An 18,531-nucleotide genomic window follows, 5' to 3' on the forward strand; every position below is an offset into this window, starting at 1 on the left:
GTTGCTCCAGCCTGCTCACCGAGATTACTGCAATTTCGCGAGGCGTTCTGACAAAAAGACAAACCTCCCCGCGTTTCCGTCTCCCCGACTCCCTTACCCTTGGCTACCCGCCTCTGACACGGGACGAGAAGCTGCGGTGCCGAAGTGCGCAGACGTAGGCTGCGAGAAGGCAAAACGAAACGGCAGTGGCATTTATTTATCTTTTGTCCGTTTGCACGTTGACCTCGTCGCCCGGCCATCGACGCCGCGCATACGTGTTCTTACGCGCGCCGAGCTGTTCTCGCGACGCCGGCGCGCATGTTGGTTCGCCTCGCCTCGTCGGCGACCTGCCCGTCTGGCCCAGCCTGCCCACGACGCCGAGCCGAGATCTCGCAGGCGACCACCCGCCGCAGACGCTGTTCCACTTTCACCGACCCGTCCGGTGGCTTGCAGAAGCCTGCTCATTTCCTCGCACGAGGAAGCGACGCCGGCTTTGAAAGAAACCGCTAGCCGAGTCTGCAGCGGCTCCGCTCGCTTCTGCTGCTTCTGATGTTGCACCCCCTGCCCAGCTTGCTCCCTCGGAGCGTCTTCTAGCGAATAGTAAAACAAAAAGAAGAGGAACTAATCAAAAATAAAGTGCTAGGAAAGGCACAGTGAGATTGCTCGCTCAAAGGCATAGAGCGACCGAAGCCTTTGGGCGTGGAAAGAAGCGCGAGCGTGCTGTTCATTTTTTTTTTGTTCTTGTCCGACAAGGGAGGTGCGACAGGTGGGGTTGGTGGCCCCGATTGTCTAGTTCTTTTTCTGCTTCTTGTATAGACAGCCTGTGCAAAGCTGCCCACGCCTACTCGAGAGAATCACCTTCCTCCCTCTTTCCCCCTAATCTTCCTCCTCGAGCTACCGCTTCTCCGATTTGTGCCGTTATGTTCCTTGTAGGTTATAAAAAGCCGCGCTGGTCGTCTCGCTATCCTTTTTTTCGGGAACCCGGTGGTCTTCTTTGGAGAGTGCTCTCGATCGCCAAGCAGCAGAGGTGTTCGGTGCTGGATATTGGCTGAGTATCGTCGCCGTGCAAGTCTCGCGCTTCGCTTCACCGCCGTTTAGCGACTTTGAATTGGAGGAGGAGCGACCGGGACTTCAGTAACGAAGATGCTCGCCGTTACGTCTCTTCTAATCGTTGGTGAGCGACTGCGCGATGACCGAGTTATGCCTATAGTTAAGGGGAAGTATAAGCCGTTTACGTATTCGTGCCAAACGGTAGTACGGGACTGCGATCAGTGGTCGCTGTTAAGCCTAACCTGAAGCGCATAGGCTGGCCGTTTACTATAGAAGCTGCGAAGAATTTAGGCGTATGCTTTTCAGAACTATTTTCCTCGTGCGCGTAAGGGTAGCGGATAAAAGAAAGAAAAGGGTAAGTGTGGTTGCCCTGAACAAGCGTGTAGAAGAGAGAATCTCAGAAATGTTAGGCTTAAGGAGATGGAATGAGTAATCGTGGTCGCTCTTATTTTTACTTCGGCATGTCAATGCTAGGTTCGTTGAGTGTACTTCTGGTAGCTGCGAGTTACCAGTAGCAGGTCAGGTTCATTCTGCCACACAAAAGCTTCAGTGTAGCTCGCCCTGATATGCACTTCACGCAATACCTGCTCGGTGTAGAATCTTATGCGCACGTGCCATACTCCTGAAGGTGACTATGGGCCAAGCGGTAAGGAACTCCATCAGAGAAGTTATAGGCCTAGCGTCGCCCTGCAAGCACGTGCTGCTACAATGTAAGCAGCAGCTAGTAATATAAGTTCCCGTATAGTTCTTAAATCGAAGCTTTCTCTTCCTCCTACTTTGCGGGTGCTGTTTTGCCGAGTAGTCGACAGTGTTTACCACTGAGTATGGGCCCGAATGGGAATCTTGGGCCACTCGGCAGGAGTAACCTCATTAGCTTTACATTTGTGTAAATGTACGTGCCATTCGCAATAATTCTTACAAACATCTCTGTCGCTAGCGTTAGTTTGCATAACATTAGCAGAAACAAAAAAGAAGGATTTGCTTAAGGGGAAGTCCCGCTTAACGTTGGGACAGCCGTTATATTATTTTTTGTTTTGGCAATTGCGTAACGATTGATTGTGCATGCTCAATATTTTCAACCGGCGCGTACAACGAGTGACACCTTAGTATGCATAGCATGCACTAATTTGCTATAGCGTAGATAGTCAAAGATGTAATTGGGCCATTAGTTGCTTTTGAAGACTGAATTATTGCATAAAAACGAATGTAACATGTACCAACCGGTCCGAGATAGCCCCTTTTTTGGCTGAATTATATTGGCTAAATCAAGTATAAGAGGGACGTTAGAGTGAGTACGGCAGAACACATAGAGCAGTGGAACGGTATACGCATTTCGTAAATTGGTGTGGCAGAAAAACCTATGATGGTAGTGCTTTTAAGGCCTCAGATTTGCCTATCGTTAGCACTTACACTTCTACCTAGTTCTCTAGCCTCCCGTTCATAGTTAAGAGCTGTAGGATTCTTCACTGAATGAAGTGGTTGGTAAGTTAGAGTTGACTATTCTGCAAGTTGTCGCGGCTCTCATTGCTGTACTCTCTACAGAAGAATTTGGCGCTGAAACCCTAATTGAATTTCACGTATGTGTTGTATGCAGTTGCATGCACATCTATGTGTTAGTGTCGGCGATCACATGACGTGGGCTCAAACTACACTAAGCATTCTGCGAGCATCTGCCGTGTTGGGCACGTGGGCACTTCACCATTGCATGGCGCTTTATTCATGGCTTTACTTGATCAAGAACACTAGACCAAGATTGACTGGACAGAGACGTTTAAGGAGACGCACAGGAGTTCGCCACAGTGGTCTAGAGCCACAGAAAAGATAGCGAGTTTCAAGACTTGACGGACTTCCTCTTGACTGCTCGTTTCAGCTTAGGAACACTGACCTAGTTTTAGAGAACTGCATTAGGATAGGTTTGTTGCCTATAGATGGGCAAACGCTTGTAGTACAACATTGGTCGGGACAGATAGTGACTGCCTGACCGGAACAGCCGGCTTCGGGCGAACGCAAGAAGAGCCACAATTTTTGCCACTCCTGCACTAGACGGTACAGAGCTCAACCTTGATGTAGGTTTCCTCGTTTGGTTGAATGATTCAATTTATGTGGTTTACGTAATGTCCCAAAGCAACAATAAGATACAGAAGACGACTATGCACGTGATAAATTTTTGACCATCCGACTTTCTTTAACGTGTCCCAAATCGAAGTGGAGTGAGTTCTTGTACTTCGACTGCATCGAAATGGGGCCCCCATGGAAGGGAATCTAGCCTGGAACCTCGTGCTCAAACCTCATAGATACTGAGGCATCGTAGTGGGTACCCTGTAGTGTAAACAATAATTTCTGCGGTTGTATGAGCTGCAACCACGATATGATTATGACGCATGCTGTAGTGTGGGACTGGAAATTATTCTTTTTTTTGTACCGTGCAGTTCAACCTTAGTGCGCGACAGTTTTCGCATGTCGGTGCCTTCGAAATGCGAGCATGATCGCCAAATCTGGCTTCAAACCAACTCAGGGGTGCTGCGGCGGGCCCCCTGAGAGTAAGGGGGGCGAGGGAGAGGGGTGTGGGGATGCTCTCACTGCGTAGTTATGTATTTTGCTTTCCAAACAATGAAATAGTTTGCTATGTTGCTCCTAATCCCTGCGCGTTTGCCGAGATGTCCACTTACGAAAAGGAAAAAAGCTCAGCTTAATTGCAAGACCGAGTTCAAATTGAACAATAAAAAGGAAAATTAAGTTCGTTCGGTCAAGTGAAACATCCCTTCAAGCGTCAGTTTTGAATAATTCGGTGCGGAAATGTTTATTACTAACGGCAAAAACCCCAAGGTCACTTCGCTCGCTGCTGCTGCCGCACTTGATCACGCCAGCGTTTCGACAGCGAGCGTCCGCGCTCATCGAGTGTGATGTGTTCATGTTTGCTCTGCGTGCTGACACTATGCTTGTTAATTTAGTTAGCAAGCGAATGTTTACAAGTTCATACGGCCGATAAAAGTACTACCCTTACTTCGTATTGCTGTCTGTTAAACAATTTGCTATCTCAATCGGTTCTTCGCCTTTCGGGCGAAACTGCGACATTTTTGGTTTGTTCCTAGCTGACAAACGGGGGGAACTGCTTAAATTGGGTGAGCTCCAAAAACACTTGTTTGAATTCGCGTACTCATATTTGGAGAGTGTCGGTAAAGACTTGGACCTTACCTGAAAGAAGTTGCAAGTGGTCTTACCTGACGCCAAGGGGTGAATCCTGCAAAAAGAACTGAATAGTTTGGAAATTAGATTATGGGGACTTACGCACCAAAATCACGATTTGATTGTGAGGCACGCCATAGTGGCGGACTCCGAAAATTTAGACCACCTGGAGTTCTTTAACGTGCGCCTAAATCTGAGTACACGGGTGTTTTCGCATTTCGCCCCCAACGAAATTTGGCCGCCGTGATCAAACTGAAAAGTGAAGATTCGCGTATCACTGCTTCGCGGCTCTCTATTTGTCACGTAAGCAAGAAGGTATCAGGTCATGTTCGACTCCCAGGTGACAGTATAGATAAATTACGCCAAGTGAATCGGCGTACGCATCGCGCGCGCTTTTTTTATGCTTACTGAGAAGCTTGTCTATAGTTTGAAGGTAACAATCGAGTCATTTTGTGAACTGACGACTGCGTCAATTTCATCTCCGCACTCAACAACATCTAGCAGTAATTTGATTTCTCAGTGAACCAGGGTCACACATGATAAGGTCGTGCTCAGTAAGTTGCACTTTGTAATTTTTATCAAAAAAAAAAGAAAAAAATTGTGCAACTAGTGATAATATTGAACGAGTGGACGGATGGCCAATTCGTGAAACTCCTCATGCTTTTTGGAAGCACGAAAGATGCGAAGTATCGCTTTTTTTCTATTTTATTTCCACTGTGTCGGCATGCGTGCGCTTCTTCAGAAGAAATACGTGAATGTTAAGAGGGGGTATCTTATTTTCGGGGACAAAAAGTGCAGTCTACAATAATTTCTATACAGTCCATTCATTGTTGCGGTCACTCATAATATTGCAATATGAGTTTATTGACAGCATGTGCGATGTTATTTATTCTCAGTCCAAAATAAACTTCCCTGTTTACAAATGCAGCTCATCGTTAAATTGCTTGCCAGGAAGCTAAGGCGCCTTGACTAGCACATAGAAAGGGCTAGAAAGTTGCCGATATGAATATACGTAACTCAGAAACAGTGGCCCGCCTATCTGTGTAAAAATGGTCTCGTGACTTTCTATTAAAACATTACCGTTCGCAGGCACCACTAGGTTGCGAACTTCGTCCCTGCAGGTTGAAAACCTGAAACGATAGGGTACCCACAAGACTCGCAGTGAGAACAGGGGATGGTTGCATATTACACAGTGTAATCTCTGCCTTGACTAATGAAATGTTAGTCACAAATAAAAAAAATAGTAACCTAGTTCCTTCTTAAAAGTTCCGACATATCATTTTCGACTTTCCTTTTTCTTATCCCATTAAGTGAAAGTCATGGTCCTCGAAACCCTAGAGCATATACACTGGCAAGTCTCCCAGCGCCGTAACGTATTTGCCAAAAATAGCTTTTCTATAATGCAGCAGTTTTGATTTCGTTATCCAGAAGGTGCATCAGCAGTGACGTCATGACGCAAATGGTGGTCACGTGGGCGCAATACATTACCGCGTTCACTTCGACTCACTCTGTGGTCTGATATGCTGATACAAGGGACGGTGCTACAAGCAGTGAGCCGGAACGAGCGCAAGAAATGTTGCAATGTCCTGCTCCGACTTGATCACCCTCTGATCACCCCACGTAAACCGAAGGTGGTTCGCACAAAAACTATCATAGTACATTATTTAGGTCAGTGTGATGATCGACCGGGTATTTTCTGAGGTGTCGAGGTGCATGAATCTTCACCTAATGCAAGAAATGACAAGTCAGAAATAACATGTCACTACTCCTTTCAAAAATAAGCTAACAAGACGCTCCGGAAAAGACTACCAATTAACATTCAAGAAAATTGAATCGCGGCAATTATGGGCCTCGTATTTTCATCAATGCTTAGAGATGGCGCAAAACTGACAAATACGCGACGAACATGCACCAGTGAGTGCGTGCCCTCGTCAAATTTACGGTGACTTAGCTGCAAGTTTGAACCAACCTGCCCGATTAGATTGTTTGACTTTCATGTCATGATCTACTCCAGAGAAAATGAGCACAGCATTTAAGACTGACCACGGCCCCGCCCAGGCACTCCCAGGTTGTCCTCGATGGGTGTCAGTGGGCGCGTGGACTCTTCCTTCGTGGGCGACCGGCGAACAGGAAGTAGTTTGCGGAAGGAAATTGCGGCGTGCCTACCTCCACCAATTACGAGTAGTCAGGCGGTTCGCTACGTTTTCCTACGCTCCCTTATCGCTGTCTCCGTCGCCTGCCTGCTCGTTATTTCCTGATCATTTGGCCCGAACACACATGCCCGAATCGAAAAGTGTGGCCGCATGAGAGTATATCCTGAGTTGGACGTATATGGGGTAGTGCTCTCTGCTTCGCTTAACTGGTCGGCTGTCTTTTTGTTTCTGTGTAGCTGGGTGCTAGCCGTAAGTGCCTCGTGGCATTGATTGATTATACATTAAATGCATTGAAGGAGATGTCTTATCCTCTTTGAGACGCTGGCTGGTATTCTGCTCCGAAGCGTGATTTAAAAATTAAGGAAAATAATGATAATGTTGCCCTTATAATGCAAGGCATTGACGCTGGCGCAGTATTACAAGCACACATCTCACGCTCATTTGCACATTGCATATTTACACTTGCACTTGATGCGGACATCAAAACAACTTGGGCAGCGAACCCATAACAGCTGTCGCTGTCACGAAAAGAAACGCTATAAGTGAAGAATAAAGCCTTGGAGAGATGTCAGAGAGGCTGAAATAATAGTTGGAGTTCAAGCAAAAAATTCCACAAACTCTCATTTTCACAAAACGAGTCAAGATACAAGTTAAGGTCAGTCACTGTAAAAAAAGATACAGAGAAAGGAAACCTATAGGCAGTTCAATATGGTCATTCACCATCGGCTATGTGTAATTGCTACACGTGTAACAAACATAGACACGCACGCTTAAATAAGCGTTATAAATCTCTGATAATTTTCCTAGGTTCCTGTTTCTTAAATAACTTTTACCAGTGCATGCACTACCTCTATTTATGATGTTGCTGTTGTCCACCCACCTGAGAGTTGCTCGAATCACAGATCCTTGGCAGAGGATAGTCCATTGTTGCGCTTTGGCTATTACGCTCTAGCAGGTGCATCGTATTGTGCGAAGTCTGATTAATGCGGCCAAGTTCCTGCAGAGGCCTGAAGCATACTACAGCCGCTGCTGATGTACTGGTATCTTCCTTTTGCAACTACGAAGGAGATGAAAGGAAATGTGAAAAGAAAAACAACACGCGATGAAGAGAAATGACACGAGAGGGACGTTGTCGCTCGCGCTTTCTTATTTTTTGTTTTTTGGCCTTGACATGATTGATTAACTTGCGCTTATTTCGAGCACAGTGAATGGAATGCTCGGCGAATTTGTAGCGGGAAAATGTCGGTAGTTTTAGTTCGGAATATCCACTGTTCGAATGCAGGACCAAATTGAATTAGGCCTGTCCGCTAATATATAAGGATTCCTTGGAAGAGTGAGGAGAAAGTCATCCATTAGTAATTCGATTTACAGCACGATGAGCTGAAAGAGATACCACAAATAAAATATAACTGCTACAAAGCTACGTTCGCCAACTCAACCGCTGCATTAACCTTACCCGAAGTAAACAGCACGTAAGAATGAGATTATGTTTGGAAATTGGATAGAAGGATGAAAATCTGACCACTACTACGAAAAGCAGCAGTTCTTATCCGCTGAGTTGGTAGCTAAGGAAATAGACTAGTGAGTGAAAGATAGAACAGGCAAAACAGAACGTAAGAATATCGGACCTTCTTTGGCAGTATTCAGTGTCTAATTGAATTTGGTGCTACTTGAACTGAACCCCTTCATTCATATGAAATAATTTGAACCAAATGAATTCATTTCCCTTCGGCGACATTACCAAAGGCAATAGTATTTCTCTATATGATGGTTCAGCAACGACTCGCAAAACCTGTGGTCTTAAGTACATTAATAAGATAAACAAACAGCTATTGACATTACTCGCTAGGTAGTACGCTTTTATGTGGACGCAGATAATCACTCGAAAACTTGGGCTTATAGAACGAAGACCTAGACTGTCAAATAAATAGACGTGGCCGTCCTTTAGCGAAATTGGCATCTGAGTGAGGTCAGAGGAGTTAACTTATTGTCTAGATACTGCGACAATAGTTTGTAACTGCACATCTGACTGCTATCGCGAAAATGAACATGAGGTATGGCAAGTGTTTTTGGTAGAGTGATTGTGCTGCATTTGTCATTACAAATACATTTTATTTCTATATTCAAAGTGTATGAACTATCGTGTCTCTTCTAGGAATAGAGAGCATTGAGCTTTCATTGCTGTTTACTAATATCATAAAAAGGCTAATAAAGAAATGCTCTGCACATACTATCAGTGCGAGTAAACCATCACTTAAGTGCGAGTAAAAAAAAGAAAAAAATATGCTAAAGGAAGTAAGGAATAGTGAAGGTCTCCTGTTTTTACATAGAGAATAACATAAACAAATTTATATAACCTAGGAAGTAACGGCGCGGTTACAGAAGGTCCAATCAAAGAGAAAGCTAAAATATGGGCTCCGATGCACACTGTGAAGGTGTTTGGCCAGCCACAGTATCATCTGATCCGATAATGTGACGTTGCCTTGAACTGGGTCTTGCAGAGCCTGAGCAAGGCGCCGTTCTGCATATTGACGTTGCTCTTCCTCTCGTCGCTCATCGTGCTCACGCTGTTGTTCGGGTGTCCTAACCATGCGTGATCTTTCTATAGCGCAATCAGAACACAAATAAAATCAGCTACTTGGCGGGTTTATCTTATATATATATGAAACTGTATTTATGTCACTCCGTGCTTCGTATGCTGCAGTTTCCGCTGTCCGGCAGCTGCAGATTATGCAACCGTAATGTTTACAAGGAAACGCTTGCGGCGACTAATATGCACAAATGCGAGCTTTCTGGTTCTTTTTTTTCTTTCCCCCGCACGGCCGGCACCGCCGCTGCCGCGGATGCGCGAAGGCGAGCACCATCTATTGGTGCTGCAAGCAACCCAGCGGCGCACGCGGCACGTGCCTGCCGCTGTGATTGGTTGAGTTTTTGCCCATGGACATGATAAATGCATTTGGGAGCGGGGGAGGCAGAGGTATTACAGCGTCGCTGTAAAATAGTTAACATGGTGGTGGCGTATCCTGATATACGTATAAAGAAGCCCAAGCCCCTCGGGACGTGGGGACATACTTGAAAACGGAATTTAAAGTACCTCTATTTATTCATTGAACTATCCATGTACATACACGTTTGCGCATGTTTGGGTGCGTCCCTGTTCTACATTAAGTGGCTTCGTGAAATCTTGTACGGAAATTTGTAACTGTTCGTGCTCCTTGACTATATTTCGTGTTTCTTTCTTTTGGGATTTTTGTAATTTTGTTTTATTCGTCACGGACGAGGAACAGTCGGTGCCAACGAAAAGCGCCAACCTCTTTTATACTGTCATGTTAAAAACGCAGATATTCAAGTTGGTTTTTATTACATATGTGGTATATGGTGACGAATGTGAAAAGAAAAGGAGATTCTTTGCTTATGTAACTCGGATATGTAATTAAGGCCGTATCTGCATGTAAGTTGACAAAGTAACCGCCTCCCTACGTTTGCTGTGGTGAAAGCCGATGTGATCGCTAAAGAAAGGGACGAAGATGCAGCTTTATGAAGTCGATGGGAATGTGGCTGGTGCATTATGAAATATCACAGGGCTGTTTCTCATCGTGTGTGACTGCGCGATGGCCTAGATCAAATGATAGTCCATCTTCTCGAAAACTGACGGCAAGAAAATGTCTAAAACGACTTCCGTACTGTTCCGCATGCACGTGTTAAGTGGAACCTTTACCTCGAGAGCTCCTATCTAAATACATGGGAACTGAGAACGCATTTTCCCGGCAACTACTGTTTCAAATTTGATGAGGTTTGTTGCATTTAAAAGGAAAAGCTGAAATATAGTGATTGACGCAAGCGAAATTGTTATTTAGGCCATTAAGCTTTTTGGTAAGATTGTTAAAAATCGTAAAAATAAACTATCAAGTTTACAACTATGTAACTGAACAATGAAATAGGCTATCGCAATTCCGTAAACTACACCTAATATTGTATTTAAAGTGTACAAAATTATTGTTATACACATGCCTCTGAATTGTAACAATAATTTGTCAATTAGAATTTTGCAATACAGTAATATACGTGTTAACGATTTCACGTAAACTGCATATTGATATATAAAGCTTGTCCGTTTTAGATTATCTAACAGAAGCAGTTCTAAAACGGCGAACTGAAACTGTGGTGCAGAGTGCAATTACACTTTGGCGTAATTACACTCTGGAGTAATTACATGGTGCAATCAGAAATTTGCAAGTGAGAAATTTCCGAGCACAATCAACCCATCTATATGCTTTTCACAGATTATGAAAATACATCAGATACCAGCAGTCACGGAGAAACTGTGTAATCAAGAACTGTAGGAGGCATACGTGTATCTTGGAAAATGCATAGAGATTCCACAGCTACTTTGTTTCACCACAAAAAAAGTAGAAGATTACCTATCAAGAATGGGGTCAGCCAAGGAGGCACAATATCTCCAGTGTGATTCACTGCACGTTAGGAGGATTGTTCAAGCTATTGGACTCTGAAGACTTGGGAGTGAGGATCAACGGCGAATATCTCAACAACCTTAGATTTGCAGATGACATTGTCTGGTTCAGCAACACTGAGGATGTTGCAACAAATGATTGAGGATCTTAACCGAGAAAATGCGCAAAACACAAAGTTATTGTTCAATAGTCAGGTAAAGGAACAAGAATCCATAATCGCTTGTCAACCTCTTGAGTCTGTGCAGGAGTACGTTTATCTAGGTTAATTACTCACAGGGGACCCTGACCATGAGGAGGAACTTTACAGAATAATAAAGATGGGTTTGAGTGTATACAGCAGGAAATACCAAATCTTGGCTGGGAGCTTACCAGTGTCGTTAAAGAGAAAAGTCTACGATTATCGCATTCTACCGATGTTACCATATGGGGCAAAATCTTGGAGGTTAACAAAGCTCGACAATAAGTTGAAAACCGCGCAAACATCGATGGAACTAAGATGTTGCGCGTAACCTTAAGAAGCGGGCAGAGAGCGGTGTTGATCAGAGAGCAAACGGGGATAGGCGATATTCCAGCTGCCATTAAGGGAAAAAAATGAAGCTGGGTTGTCATGTAATGCGTAGGGCAGATAACTGGTGGTTACAGGATCAGTGGAAATGGAAGAGAAGCACAGTCGAGGGCGGAAGTTAGGTTGGGGGAATGAAATCGGGAAATTTGAAGGCGCAAGTTGGAATCAGCTAGCGCAAGACAGGTGTAATTGGAGACCGCTGGGAGAAGCCTTCCTCTTCCAGTTGACATAAATATAGTCTGATGAAGATGATGGTGAGAATATTAAGGATTATGATAATGATGAAACTTCGTGCTTTTATTTTTCTTGAAACATACCACTTTCAGAAACTTATTAAGAAACATTTGCACAGAATTCCAGACCTTAAATGAAAATTACATATAATAATGTCACTAGAATCTAACTTTCTCTTTCAAGTGCAACAGATTTTAATGAAATTGTCCCATGGATAGTCTCAGAAAAGAAGTTCTGCGTTTTGCATGTATTTGAATACGCGGCGTTGGAGCTGACCTCTAACTGAAGCTTCCTTTTAATGTCCGGAATGAATGTTTCACGTAATCGATTCCATGCTCACTTTTAAATAGGATTGAATGTGACGTGTAATGTAATGTACGAGGGGTCTCCGGAAGATATAAGTATACAAAACCGAGAACAGGCGGCACAATGCAGTATACGCAGAGTATAATACGCAGAGTACACGCAGCATAAATTTGAAGAAGTATATGAAGTTCCGATTTGGTTCGAGCTGTATGGGTGCACAGATCAAAGTGGAACCCCGATAATATAATTCGCGCATACAGACATAGAAGGTGAAAGCGGGCTGCCGTGTACGAAACGAACATGTGCGGATGGTACACATATGATATAAGCGCAAACAGGAACAAATGGAAAAAGCGGTTTCTACTATGCGTATATAATTCGGCTCCTTACCCAGGGCAGAAGATAAAACTTCAGCGATTACTCGGAAAAAAAAATCAAGCAATGCTTGAAAGTCGAGGAAAACTATGTTAAGCATAGGTGCTTTGTCATACAGCACACTATGGTTCATCAAGGTTATAGCGTATAAATGCACGCAACTTCTATCATGCGATGTTCGCCAACCAACTCAGCAACAAATACAAGTACAGAAAAGAAGAGAATGGATCATGTAAAATGTAAACAATGACATCATATTTCATGGTGCACCCGACAAGCGTTAATTAAGTCACGTGCAAGAAATAAGAGAAATAAGAAAATAAAAAAAGCAGGTGAGCAAACCTAAACTCAGTACCCAAAGCGACACGTGATTCCATAATTTTGCGAGTAACAAAGATGAAGAGTGGCAGCCTAGGTGTGCTTGTTTAATAATCGAAACTGATTGTCCTCATTGACAGATTCTGCTGCATTTCGTTTGGATGCGTTTTGCCGGCAGGGAAGCGGTCAATAGACGCCGCACATCTTGGGGCGTTTTAGTGGTCGGCACAAAGATGGCGCCACAACTGCGTTGCGGCTCAGTTTATGCAGGCAGGCCGCGTCAATTTCTTATATTTTTGGAAAATGCAACCTACGGTCTTTAAGAGGAAGACTTAGCTGAGGAGCTCCTATCTACATACATGGGAACGGAGGAAACGGTATTGTCTGCGAACATTGCACGTATCTTGAATAAATTGTTGCATTTAAATGAAGTGAAAATTTAGGAACAACAGGAAGTGATTCCCTATCGGTGCCATCAATTCTTTAGAAATAACTTTTAAAATTGCTACGCTTATAAAAACTTCGGTATCAAGCTTACAAATCTGTAACTCAGCAATAAAAAACAATACACGGCTTCCGTGAGCTGCACCTAATCGTACATCGAACGCGGAAAAAAATTGTTGCAATATACATCTCTGTGAAATGCGCAACAAATTGGCGGGTAAAACCTTTTTCAAAGCTTTCGTAAACATTGCGACAGTTGCACTTAAGCTGTCAAGCAAACATCAAGTTTGTCCTCCTCACGTGCTCTGACATATGCAGTTTACAGTACTGCCTAGTCTATTTTTGGCACAGAGTAGGGAATCTGAAAATCTCGGACTTCTATTTCTTTAACTTACAGGTGTTCGGGAAGTTTTGTAAGAACCCAGGGTCATGAATCAAAATTTTCTTTGCCACAGCTGCTAGAATTTAACTTCCTATCCCAAATGCAACCAAGTTAATTCAAGTCGGTCTCGCGGCTGTCTAATCAGACATCATTCCTGCGTTTCACATGCATTTGCGTACAGAAGTAGGAGCTCTTCTCGAGCTAAAGCTCCCTCTTAAAGCCGCCCACTGGTGCCCCATCCTGGGTCATCAGAGCTGTAGCGGGTTGCCGAGACGGACACGCGTAAGAAGCAACTTCCAAAGAGGAGAATCTGTAGTTCGCCAGCTGCTACGGATGTTGCGAGCCCGTCTGGTTTCCTTATTTCGAGCAGCTGAACGAGTGTTTATCTTTCGAATGCACCCGATTTCCGCGTTCGTACTTGAAAGAGGAAAGAAAAGGAAGCTTGTCGGTAGGCCAAGTGCTTTCTTGCTACAGCGGAGGTAATGCAAGGGTTTCCTGCATTGGCTTTTCCTTGTATCAAGTGACCGGTGCAGATGATGTTGCACGAGCTAACCTTTTTTGTTGCGCTCACAGTCCTTGGAAAAGTGGCTATAGCCTAAGCAACTTTGCAAGATAACAATTCGTGTAAACGCGGTATGCTGAAAAAGAAACGTGATTACATGGGTAGTCTGTAATTACATTGGCTGCTTTGCGCGTATGAACAATTCGCCACGTTAATATGGTATTGACTTTAAATGATAATTATTTACTTTATTGAATATATCGGTAGTGGGCAAGGTCGTCATTTTTTTCTACGCTATATGCTGAAAAAAAGGATAAATATATAGGTGATTATTGAGTAAGTTTCAATCGATCAGCATGAGAGAGAAAAAGAGAAGGGAGGGAGAAGAGGCAGGGAGGTTAACCAGACTGAGTCCAGTTTTCTGCCGTTCACTGTGGTAGGGTAATGGGGGAATGAAAGAGAGAGAGAGAGAGGACATGAGTCTATATCCCCCTTTCACGTGCATTATGCTAGGTGCAGCATGTATACAGTCGGGCACTCAAGTATGTTGCAGTGGCCGCATTTCGATGGGGGCAAAATGCGAAAACACCCGTGTGCTTAAATTTAGGTGCACGTTAAAGAACCCCAGGCTGTCGAAATTTCTGGAGTCCTCCACTACGGCGTGCCTCATAATCAGAAAGTGGTTTTGGCACGTAAAACCCCATAATTAAAGAAAAAGTATGTTGCCTTCACGTACTGAAGAAGCGCTCGAATGGTTTTCTGGGCTAAAGAACTCTGAGGCCAGCTTCCCAAGATCATTGCTTCTGTATACGGCCTATTGTCCAGTCTATTCAAGGCACACTGCAGAGTTTCACGTTGGTTATCGAAGCCACAGACGATGACTGCTGGTCTCCTGACACTTGCACTTAGCACACATCGGTACGATAACACACATTCAATACGATAGTTGCAGGAGTAAGTGAGTGCTACTCCTACCTACAGCCGACACAGCAGTGTTGCGTCACATCGGGAAAGGTTTGCTGGTAATTTCAGTTTCAGTGATGGGTCGAGGCTGCATAATCGATGATTAGAGTTCTGTGATGTATGCCAGTAACTCAACGTGATGGTACGAGCGAGATTGCGAACCTCTCGTGCAGTCTCTACTCTCGATAAAGGTATAAGGAGTGTCGGTGCTCCACTCTGGGCATGTCGAGCGGCGTCATCGGCGAGGTGATTACCAACAATGCCAGAATGTCCCAGTAGCCACTTAAACATGATATCGTGTCTTCGTTCAGAAGTGCAATGACAAATTTCGTTGATTTGGGACAGCAGCTGTTCCTAATTACCGTGTCGTAAACCTCGCAAGCTTTGGAGGGCTGCTTTCGAATCACAATGTATTGCCCATTTGCTAGGCGTTTTTTTCCCAATGTGTTCCACAGCAGTGCGAAGAGCGGCCAGTTCGGAATCTGTAGATGTCGTGACGTGCGAAGACTTGATGGCGACCGACTGGTATGGAACAACAATGGCGCCCGTCGAACTTTCCGAGACCGAATCGTTCGTGTAAACATGGATTCGGTTAGCGTGCGAACACTGCAAAAGTTCCATTGTGATCTGCTTGAGAGTCGCGTTGGTCAGGCTAGCCTTCTTCGCAATTCCTTGAAAAGAGAGGCACAAAGAAGGCTTCTTCAAGCACCACAGAGGGGATGGCGTTCTTGTTGATGGCGAGCATCTCAATGTCAACGACTGCTAGTTGCAACTGATCTAGAAAACGTGGCTTTGGGTCTTTTCTCAAGCAAGCAAGGGAGATGGTGGTCAGGGACTCGGGATATATGGCGAACATGCGCCCGGAAGGCGTCGACAGCTGTATAAGTCGTTATTGGTTGGTCCCTCGGGGCTGAAATTGTTGCTACAGTTGAAGCACTTCGAGGTAGCCCCAGACATGTTTGAAGGGATTGGCCTTGAATGCTCGGTAGAATACAGATGTCAATTTTGTTAGCATTGGACAGCACTGATGTGCTATATCGCAAGTATCCTAGGAAGAGCGTCCTCTATAGGTGAATCATAGATGCCACGGATGGGCCCCATTTTTTCCCTCCAAGAAACTTTAGTATATAGGAGATAGAGGTAAGCCTCTTCTTCAAGTATGAGATGTGGGGGCTCCATGAAACGCCTCTGTCGAGAACAACGGCCAGGAATTGGTGGGATTTTGGGTATGAAATTGTTTGGCGGTCAGCAGAAATTGGGTACCAGGTCATGGTCTTGCAGGTAAAGGCGACTAAGGCGCCCTTCTCGGTCGAAATGCTCAGGCCTTGAGCACGCAGGTGCTAGGATGCCAGGGTCACTGCTTTTTGGAGCCGTGCACGCACCCGGGGACGTGTAACTGTCGAGTCCCATATGTATATGTCGTCAGCATATATGGAAATGTTGAGTGTATGTGGTAGAACATTGGCCAGTCTAAAGATTGCAAGGTTGAACCAAGTGGGGCTAAGAACCCCGCCCTGCGGAACGCCACGGCAAGTGTAATTCAGTGGTTCGGCCATCCACACTTTGCACAAAGAAGGATCTTTGGAATACGTTGCTCCGAATCGACATTCGTCCATCAATTTTATTATTTTCTAGGGCATTAAGGATGGCTTCATGCGTTACGTTATCATAGGTGTTTTTCGCATCGTGGAAAAGTGGAACCGATATACGTTTAAGGTGTTTTTCTAGTTGCGTAGGCGTGACGAGGTCGATGAGTTTGTTAAACAGGTATAGGTAAACAGGTTGGCTGGGCTGAAAGCCACGACTGCAGCTTGACTGAGCCCAGAGAGCCATTATGAGACGAATAAGTAATTACGTAGCTATTTCTTCTCTATGATCATTTGAGACACTAATAAATCACCCGACAACTTGTTTCAATACTCAGCATACCGATAGTCGTCAACGAAATCTCGCTACAATTGCTTCATTAATGCCGCGTTCCTCGCCCACGGTCCTTGCGACTTGCCACTGAGCATGACTAAGCTTACCTAAGCATCCGCCTCAGTTGGACGTACTAAATCCCACGCGGCATGTCGATAGCAACATGCAGGTGATACGGGCGGTAGGCATCTCATTGCTTGTCACAAATGTATAACGATGAATATAAAGACAACAAACAATAAGAAAGCCGAGATAGACAGCAGGGAAGATAACCACGGTTATTATGTTGAAATGTACAATTAATAGAAAAAAATAAGGCAATGAAAGAACAGACAACTAACCGTCGGTTGGAGCCGAGTCCCCCATATATGTATACGCCTGACGTTCGCGGCGCCTCACAAAATGCGATTTGTTTGTATGCGCTGTGCTGCCGCAACTGTATGGCAGGGACCTTTGTCAGACACGCCGTGTTTGTAGACTCTGCCTGTACGTTCAACCTAAAAATTTGCGGGGAAATAAAATTAATTTCTTTTCAATTCAATTATCAATTGAGTCATGGAGGCTGCTGTCCTGTCATTCGCTATCTTGGACATACTCGAATACGTACTAACCTATGCCGCGTGATCGTTTTGCTGTCTCTGTTTTGTCGTTCGCGTTCTCCGGCGCCATTTGCAAGCAAGGCTCTTGGCACGTTAGCCATCGTCACACACGGATTGGCCGGCACACGTGGAACACTCCTTCCAACCACATGCCTCACGTAGCGCTTGACCTTAGGAGCAAGCAACCGGCCAATAAAGCCTTGCATGCTGCCTCGAGGCATCAAATCTGTCAGAGCCAGGACCTTCGAATTTACAACTTATTAACCGCGTATTCTAGAATGTTACTTCACTCCGCACTCCACTGGACTAAAAAAATTAGATGACAGCTCCCCTCCTCGACACTAGGGGTCACTTACATACATTGCCACTCCGCGTCAGTTCTTGAGAGGCGTAGGGTATTCTTCACTTGAAGGCGGGCGTTGTGCTACCCTCGGTGAAGGGGAGGAAGAAGGTCGAGTCGAGGATTCTTTGAGAATACAGAAGAGGGGGGGGGGAACATGCAATACGGGAAAGAAGGAACACGCAAGCAACCTAAACACCTACGCGTACGTTTAGTACGTAGGAGAGGTAAACGGTAACCCATCCGTTTCAGAAGGAATTTCAAGGGAACGGAGACACAGTCGAGGGTGGCAGGGAAATAGGTCATCATCATCATCATCATCATCATCATCATCATCATCATCATCATCAGCCTGGTTACGCCTACTGCAGGGCAAAGGCCTCTCCCGTACTTCTCCAACTACCCCGGTCTTGTACTAATTGTGGCCATGTTGGCCCTGCAAACTTCTTAATCTCATCAGCCCACCTAACTTTCTGCCATCCTCTACTACGCTTCCCTTCCCTTGGAATCCAGTTCGTAACCCTTAATGACCATCGGTTATCTTCCCTCCTCATTACATGTCCTGCCCGTGCCCCATTTCTTTTTCTTGATTTCAACTAAGATGTCATTAACTCGCGTTTGTTCCCTCACCCAATCTGCTCTTTTCTTATCCCTTAACGTTACACCTATCATTCTTTCCACAGCCCGTTGCGTCGTCCTCAATTTAAGTAGAACCTTTTTCGTAAGCCTCCAGGTTTCTGCCT

The 18,531-nt window shown here is 44.8% G+C and overlaps 1 protein-coding gene across 1 annotated transcript in view; it reads left to right on the forward strand.

The window, feature by feature from the left end:
- Positions 1-704: 704 nt before the first annotated feature.
- The window catches only part of LOC126534605 (uncharacterized), a 44,545-nt gene continuing 26,718 nt past the window's right edge, over positions 705-18,531 (forward strand). The window contains exon 1 of the mRNA XM_050181878.3: positions 705-1,153. Within this exon, the coding sequence (XP_050037835.1) occupies positions 1,123-1,153 (31 nt within the window). The 5' untranslated portion in view covers positions 705-1,122. The remainder of the gene's footprint in view (positions 1,154-18,531) is intronic.

This window comes from Dermacentor andersoni, chromosome 7, assembly GCF_023375885.2.
Source record: "Dermacentor andersoni chromosome 7, qqDerAnde1_hic_scaffold, whole genome shotgun sequence".
NCBI lineage: Eukaryota > Metazoa > Arthropoda > Arachnida > Ixodida > Ixodidae > Dermacentor > Dermacentor andersoni.